Consider the following 9,178-nt stretch of genomic DNA (forward strand, 5'->3'; position numbering starts at 1 on the left):
AGCTGACAGGCTCAGGCACTCCCTGCAGCCAGAGACCTGGACAGCTGTATGCTTGCGTGTGAGCTCTGTCTGGGTCGCCACATTCCTTCTGGCGACGGCTTTCGGCCGAGTGGAAACCATAGCTGGTCCTCTTCTTGGAAGCCAACGATTACTAACTGAGTTGGCCTCTAGAGCCAGGAGGGGGGCTGCGCCTTGCCTGCCTGCCTTCCCTGCACAAACTGCCTGCGCAGACTGCCGCGCCACGCCCTTCTGACATGCCACGCCCTTCTGACACGCCACGCCCTGTTTGCCCACCCTGTTCGCCGCGCTCCGGGTCGCTCGCACTCCCCGGGGGCTGCTGTTGTAAGTGAGGGGGTTTGGCCACGGCCCTTCTTGTCCCCGCCCACGCTGAGTCAGAGCTGCCGCTCGTCAGGAGCTCCCTCCTCCGGCTCGGGGAATGGGGGGGCTGGGGCACCCTCTCACTCCCTGCGCTTTTGCTTTTCGCAGGTTTTGCCGTGGTTATGCCGCTTCAGGAAGGGTTCCCCGGCGCGATCCTCCGCTCCGGAGCCCTTCGCCTCGGTGGCTTCGCTCTGAAGCAAACTGAGACATCAAGATGCAGACTGAGAGTTAAGGAAGGATGGACACAGACTAAACCAAAATTTGAGTAGCTTTGTTTAGTGCTTTTTAAAATTAATTCTTTTCGTATTTTTTTCATATGGTAAAAGTTATAAAATTACATTATTTCAGACAACTATGGTATGTCTGATTCATACGTTAAAGATGCAGTGTATGCATTTCCCCTAGTATGCTGAAGACTCAATTCAAGATACTCGGACTTTGTCTAGACGGGTATAGTGAAAAGTATCAAGAAATACTCTCCTGCACTGGACTTTCATCACGGACACTGTCACAGTGTTAGAAGCGTCCATGGGATTCTTTGGTGGGACCACAGCCTTCTCCAAGACAATTCTTGTCACATTTTGTGTGTTAGCAGGAGTGACTAGGGGCCATTCCCAAAAGACAGTTTAGAAGTACTCTGTGTCTTGGAAGAAAAAAGAGTTTAAAAGTATGGATGTGGACCTTTCCATACGATTTGTTCTCAGTGCTAAGGAATGTTTAATTTACTAGCATAGACACAGAACCCTTTTTGGAACTGACAAGATGATACTGATTCAAGGCAGCAGAGAGAAGATAAAACAGAATTTACCCACCCTCCTCTTGTCTTCAAGGAAAGAAAGCATGTGCTTTTCTAGATAGGAAAGAATTGGGTTTCCTCTGCTCTTTAAAGTGATCTAGTACAGGGGCAAGGCAGTTGGTCTTTTAAAACTGGTGTAGCAATGGAAAAATAGAAACTTGCTACAATTCTCAGACAGCTTCAAAAACAGAACTAAAGGGACAGAAATACACATAGCAAGTCTACCAGAGCTCTTAGCTGGTCTTATGCTATTACAGATTAGTCGCTGTAGATAGGATCAGGAGACCGTTTCTGAAGACATGCTGCATGCTTTGTGTGGAAGGGGAGTTCCGGGAGACAAGGTGTGTATTTTTTTTCCTAAAGCTTTCAGTGGATATCACTCTTGAATACAGTTGAAATCCTGTAAGGTTTATTGTCTGGCAATACTCATTAGTGGTCTGTTTGGAAATTTGAACAACGGATAAATATTCATTCATTTTGGCATTCTTGTCAGAAAGAGTGGATGCTGTCTTCACAGTTTTAGGTGACCTCTCAAGAGCTGATTTCATTTATTTCTCCAGACTTGCTTTCAGACTTGGATGAAAGATTCACCTATGTAAAGCAAGGTCGAAGGCAGGTTTTCATCAAAGATTTACCATAGCCACAATGATGAACGCGGATCTATCTTTTCCAACAGAGAACGGCTTCTTTGAGAACGGCTGGATAAAAGGAGTTGTAATGAGTTTTGCTATTTTTAAGGCATGAATTTTATTATTCTAAGCTGTTTATTCACTTTAAGAAAGAAAGGATCAAGAAATGAATGGCAGAAGGCTTAATTAAACCTATTATGTGTCTGTCATGATGACACTATGGTAACAAATCCATACAGACTGTTTCAACTGTTGCTTTAGAAATTCTCATGTTTAACAACAACAAAGAGTTTAAGCATGTGCTTAATTTTAAGCACGTACATCATCCCATCAACTTCAAAAAGATTATGCAAATACTTTAAGATTAAATACTTTTTTAGACTAGGGCCAAAGTTCTTAGCATCTTGCACCATTGAACTTAATTGTATAAGCTGAATGTTTCTATAAACAACAAAGTAAGTATCACTACAGCTAAAATTCAAATAACTTGGTTTTCCAAAGTTGAAATTAAACAAAAAGTTCTAATTTGACTCAAAGCTTCATTTTTTCACCATTTTTATATGAAAAAACACATATCTTTCAGTTTAAAATTCTTTCTGATTCTCTTAACAAAAGAAAGGACTAGATCTGCAGAATTGTGAAGTAGATATGTGTAAGTGGTTTGAACATTTATGTGGGAAACTGTGGCCCGGGGGGTTGATCTGAGTCCTATAGTCACTGAAGACCTTAGCCTTGAAATCTCATTTTGTAAGAAAGATCTCACAATCTTTCCTTGTGAAATTGTCGCACCTTGCACAAATAAACAATGGAAGAGCTAGGAAGCAGAATCTCCACATCTGAACTAAGTCAGATCCCTTCCTTCAGTAAGATAACACAATTTCCTCAGTCTTCATTTACCTGAAACTACTCGTGGAGTGTGACACAAATTCATATTAATCTGAGGTTCATTGAATGATATTATTCAATTAATAAACTATTTATGAATAAAATGCAACCAGTCCTATATACAATGAACTTTTTCTGTCATGTACACCTGGTTTGCAGGTGTATCTTAAGCATGCATTTCCCCCAGACAGCAACTTGGAATTATGCAGAAAAAAATCCAAAAGTTTTATATTGCAAATCACTATTGTAGCTGTAGCTATTCTTAACCAACATAGTAATATTCTTCACATTGGTGTGACGGTTTCAGAGCAAAGCAATACCCAACTTAGGCTGTATTACAGGATGATCAGGGACATTTTTAAAAATGAAAGTATGACTAGTTGCATTCTGATTTCTTTCCCACTTCAGCTTGTTCTCATCTTTCTTTTAAAGTATTTAATACTATTTAGCTTTGTATGGTTTAGAAGAAAATGTTGATATTGTAATGTGATCAAACATTTTGTTACGTTGCATATTCTGGAATTAACATGAGAAATCAAGGTTTTTCTCATGTATAGAGGGTTGTAATTAAATCAACTCTTTACAAATTAATACTAGGAAATTATGTAGTAAACCCAACAAGATGTCCAGGGAGCATGGTGGCAAGAAAGAAAACATGGCTCATTAAGTTAATTTCTTAGGAGGTGAACTCACTAACAGGCTGTCAGAAGTGTGCCGTGATGGAATGGGCAGTGCACAGGCTGTCTCCCCAGAAAACTATTGATTTATATGTCTGCATCATGGCTGACTTCTTATTCTGTACATCACTGGACAGTCATGGTAGCTCATCAATTGGAAAAGGACATTTAAATTGTATCTAATCAATACCCTTCTCTGTAGATTAAATGAGAAAATAGATTTAATAAAAAAAAAGGAAAATGATACAAAGAAGCCAGTGACAATCAGATTAAGAAAATTGCAGTGAGGAGTCTCATAAATGACAGCTGAGAAGTTATTTCCCCCTACCACTTTATTTTTTTTAGCCCAGGCTGTAAATATCACAAAGATGGTAGGTTTGTGAAAGGTTGAATAATCCACAGATAGAGAAAAGCAATTTTGTTTTGTGACCTAATGGAATACAGAGATTGTACATGTGGCAAAGGTAAGCACAAAATACATTCACTGTTATAGCTAAAGTTGTAGTCAAAGCCACTGTTCCAAACAGAGGCTGTGGAACCCAGCACAAAAATCTGCAGCTATTGTGCAGTAAGGCAGGTAGATTTAGTCAATTTGGAATCTCTGTATTTTTTTCAATTTCCCATCAGGCTCAAGTCACTTATTCTTTTTTAGCTCATGTACTTAGCCGAAAGTAGCCAACACTGAGAAATTAATATTAAAGTTTAATTTTTAAATCCTCCCTTTATGTTACACAAATTTCTAACAACAGAAATGAGAGGAGATAAGAGACCAAACTAAAACCATCTAACAATGTATGTGTGCTTAGTGCGTAAGTTACTTCATAAAACTTTTACACTTTGTTATTAAGTTTCATACCCTCAAAACACTTTTGATGTTGTGCATTTCTGTAAAATTACTAGGTGTTCAACGAAGTTAGGTTTCTGCTTGCAGCAACTATGAGTTTGCTATGCTTGCTTTATTTGGCTGATGCTCTTGCCTTCATATATACACAATTTTTCTTAATGGAGTAAAAACTTAAGCTAGAATAACTATCTTTCCCTTTTCTATTTCCATTGACTGCAGAATCTTTAAAGACGTGTTTGGGATTTGAATAAGTCTTCCATAGAGCTAGCCACACCCAGAACTACAAAATTCATTAACGTTAAGATGGGCCAAAGGAATTCGGTAATTATTCCTCTAACGCTCTTACATTTTAATGAGCTGATTAGAATCTTGTTAAGAAAAAAATATACTTCGTATATGAACTATTTTGTGATTGTGAAGTATAAATGACATTTGAAGCTGTAGCAAACTGATAGCTTCTTATTTTTTTAACAACCTGCTATGAGCAAACTTCTGAAATGTGACTTTAAACATATAATTTTTGTGATCAAGAATTCTGATTTGCTTGATATTTGGTCAGTGTTATCTTTGGGCTTTTTTCCCCCATTTTTTTCTGCATAAAATTCTATTGAAGACAAAAGAAATTCCTGGCAAATATTTGCTTTTATTGACAAATATATTTATCCTTAATTTCTGTTACAGTATGGGTTTTTTTCTCTTTTTTTTTGCTTACTTTCCTAAAATAGCATAAAACACCATGACCTTGGGCATGAAAGATCATAAGAAATGCAAAGAAGAGAAAAAAAGAGGAGAACTTTTTCGGTGTTTAAATCTTCATAAATATTTGCTATGATAGTTTAAAATTTTGAGCAGACCTTTAACTGCACATAACTGGTCTTTCCACTTTGCTCCATAAAAATAACCAGTGATACAGGAGGCTATTTCAAATGTTACATGTCTAAACATGTATAAAATAATGTTCATTTTATCTCTCTCTCTCTTTCAAATCCAAAGACATTGTATAAGTATTTCAAAGTCCTATTTTAATTATGCACACACATGCAAATGATATAGTACATAAACATTTACATTTGTAATGCATCACCAATGCTGAACTACATGATAATAACCATAGCAACTGGACTTTTGGCCATGCAGTTGTGAGAAAACGAAGAGCCAATGCAATAAACATGCTCTCCTTTTTCAAGTTTCATGATATTTTGCATAGGCACATTACAGCACATGCTTTTTCCTGTAAGACAGTGTCAAAGGCCTTGTTTAATGGTCCCTGTTGTTTCCTTTTGAGCTGTATGCCATTTCTCTCTTTAATTAGAAGAACAGCTCTTCAAGCTGCAAAGACATAACTATTTTCCACAGCAGTACAAACCATGCATTCAAGTGAGTCCATTAACTTAATTTTTAAAATTTTTCTGTGAAACTGGTAAGTTTCTGGAATCCATGGCTTTCAGTGAAAAAAGGGAAACTGAATGGCATTATGTGTAGCTCTGTATCTCATAATCAGAAATGCCTTGGTTTATCCTTGGGATTATAAATTACCCTTCAAGCCATTAGAGCCCAGTAAAATTGCAGGGCACCAATTACTTTAATTACTTTAAGGTTAGGACCTTTCCTTACAAAAATCTTTTTCAATGCTTTACTTTCTATCTACTGAAAATAACTAGAGACATGCAAGCCTGCTGTTAACAAGCAATACTATAACATGTCCTACTTCAACTATACTGAAATTTTATCTTACAGTATTTCATCACAAGCATGACATTTTTAAAATTCTTATATTTATTTCAGGGTAATGTAAGCTAATCTTTGTCTAGTCCATCTCTACCTATCTATATAATGCTTTAGAGCTCAATGCTAATTACTGTATGAACATAGTCTAATCTAAAGACCATTTAATTGTATACTACCTCAGCCAAGGTTGTTTTCAGGTAATTAATGAATTTAAATGCAAGAAAAAGTGTTATTAATAAATGAGATGTCATATATTACTTGGTTAAAATATCTTAATATGGAAAATTTCCTAATTTATTTCAGAAAGATTGTGATTACAGAAGTTTTTCTAGATATGAAGTAAGAGGTCTCCAAAATATTATGTTTTAAATCATAAAACCATCCTTCATGCTGTAAAGCAAAGATCTTCCCTTTAAGCATCTGAAAAGCACATTTGTTTCTTAAAGGAAATAAAAAGTAGCAGCACTTTGGGAACCAGTGTAAACTTTATATCACCCAAGATATCAGGATGAAAGTATTCCATTCTTTGCTTCAAGAAAATTTATCTGAAATTTCTGGTCAAATTCAAGACAGTGTCTTAGATATTTTAAAGCTGAAATCGCAATGAAAATCTTTATTTTAAATTTACTTTGGATCTGACTTACTAAAACATTTCTGTGATATAAGCTTCTGATAGGTTGCTACGAGTTTACAGTATGGTGACACCAATTTATACTCCGAGTTGCTGCATGATGCAAATACTGTTTCAACAGGAACACATCAGCCATTTAAGATCAGGGATTTGAAGAAGCATTAAATCAAGAGTGGGAGTGTCATGCTACAAAGAAGTTGAACTACAAATACACATTGAACTTGAAATCGCTCTTGTGAAGGGGTTGTTCATGAACTTCTAAAAGAACTTCAACCAGTTATGACTCTCTATCCCTTTTTAAAGATTTCTGTGTGCTTATAACAGCCTCTTCCCTCTCACAAGTTCTGCAGCATTGTTTGCTACACCTCAATGCTTCCAGCTAGCATTCCTCCATTAACCTTGCCTGGGAAACTTTCATTACAATTCCCAAGTAAATACTTTAATGAACAGAAGTCACATTCAAGCCATTGTAGTATAACAACTTTGATACCTACAAAAGCAGGTGCGCAAGCTAATAATAATTTTAAAATCCAGTAAGAATAAACCCACCAAACCCAACCTCTTCTTTCTTATTCTTTTTTTTTTACAACCTTATCTAAATTTGTTTTATTGGAGGAGATAATATTGTAACTAGAAGTACATGGGGTCCTGAATGAACTGTGGATATAGCTACTGAAACTCATAGGCTTTCTGTTGTTTGAGCTCCAACTCTCACTTTCTCTGTATTATTTTTTCAGCTTGAGGTCAAATGGCCACCTGTTAGCCATGCTCCTGATATGGGAACAGAAAGCTGAGGTTCAGAGCCCTGGGACTATCTATATTTACCAGTTGTCAGGTTCTCTAACCAAGTGATTTGTTTTATGATAGTTTTCTTGTCTAAAAGATAAAATGTAGCAGAATTTTCTCAGAGCTACGTTTAAGACTGAGGTCCAATAATACTGTGATAAGACCACTGTTGTGATGTTTAGAGTTTTAAACATACTGCCCTGGCATGAGGAAACTTTGACAAACGTCAGTATTGCTCCCAGCTCAGAAGTAGGTGGATAGTGCCATGATCTTGCTAACAAATACCTTGACAGGATCTGCAGCAGATAAGACTAAAGCTATAGATTTGAGAAGTCTGCCTTCACCAGGAAGGGGTGGATTAAGGGAGAATCTCAGACCCTACACTATCTCTGCTGAGTTCTCCACACCACCAGATGTGTTAGTAGACATGCAGGTAGGCAACTTGTCCTTAACCCCACTGTTCTCCAGTTGTGGCTATAAGAAGATCTGCCTCTTGTTTCGTGGTAATGTCCTATTTTCAGCAGGATCTGAGAAATCAGGGTGGAGTTCTTTTTGCATCCCTGCCTCTTAAAAACCCCTCATGGTAGGATTTACCTAGATAAAGCACTAAAATGGTGTTGGTTGCCTTCCTGTAAAGTGCTGAAGGGAAGTCAGGGTTGGAGGTAGAATATCTGAAATTCTGGGCCTGTTTTTCCTGATAGTATGTTTGAAAAAGAGCGTGCTACAGATAGACCATAGCATTTACTTGGGTTCATGAATTGTTGATAGCTTCTAGAAAGTATATTGTAGTGAATGATTTCAAAAGCTATGACATTTTCAGTTTCTATTAACAACAAAAAAACACTCTCAGTCTCATAATGTATGAATGTTTGCATGATATGTATGCATAAACATGGACATAAAACATGTATATTTATATACATATATACATACAAAACTATGCTCTCACACACATAGTTATAGGTGCAGATTGTCCCACAGATATATAGGCAGTTTATCCCTAACTCTATCCCTATCCCTAAACTCTATTCCTAAGTTTACAGTTCTTTCTCTCCTGCTCAGATGGTGTGGCAAAGCGATACATGTTTCAGGAAACCAGCAATGAGTGAAATATATCGTTGCAGAGTATTCAAGTACATCATTAGAGGATAGCATTTAGGATAATGTACTAAAGTTATTTTCCCTGATAGTTGGTTCTATTTTAAAAGTACAAAGTCCACAGAAAACCACTCTTTCCCACTAAGCATTTTATTTCTAATTTTGAGATCCTAGCCCAACAAAGTCAGTGAACAGTGTAACTTGTGTAATGGATTCAAATTACCATTTAGAGCCTTATCAAGCAATGCAAAGATCTGATTTATCCATGTTAAAAGAATTGTTACTCACATGCAAACTGAAGAACAGCCTCTCTGCTTAAAATACTGCCAAACACGTTGGTGGTTAAACACTGATACTGTCCAGAATCCTTCATTTCACTGGGGTTGTTGATGATCAAACTTCCTTCTATTAAACTGAAGCGATAATCACTTTCAATGTCGATTTCCGTTCCATTTCGAAGCCATCTTAGGAAAAAAGAAAGAAACTCCTTGAGCCTTTTATGGCCAAAGGCAGGCATCAAGCTTAGGATACAGAACCTGACAGCCCTGGCAGTTACTAAGGAGGACGGCTACTCACAGATACCCGGTGCAGGAACCCACTACTTTGGCAAAGCTTTGGATGGAGATGTTCCACAAGGCGTGCCTGACAAAAACGAAGCTTTGCTGAAAAAAGCCACTCAAAACAGACCTTTTGCCTCTGAGGAGAAAGCATATTCATCCTTTCACC

General features: G+C 37.3%; 1 protein-coding gene across 1 annotated transcript in view; it reads right to left on the minus strand.

Moving 5' to 3' along the window:
• Positions 1-9,178, minus strand: part of CNTN5 (contactin 5) — a 296,554-nt gene that overhangs the window by 258,466 nt on the left and 28,910 nt on the right. Inside the window, exon 4 of the mRNA XM_009272287.1 lies at positions 8,741-8,916. Within this exon, the coding sequence (XP_009270562.1) occupies positions 8,741-8,916 (176 nt within the window). The remainder of the gene's footprint in view (positions 1-8,740; positions 8,917-9,178) is intronic.

Source organism: Aptenodytes forsteri, unplaced genomic scaffold (assembly GCF_000699145.1).
Source record: "Aptenodytes forsteri isolate BGI_AS27 unplaced genomic scaffold, ASM69914v1 Scaffold350, whole genome shotgun sequence".
In the NCBI taxonomy this organism is placed as follows: Eukaryota; Metazoa; Chordata; class Aves; order Sphenisciformes; family Spheniscidae; genus Aptenodytes; species Aptenodytes forsteri.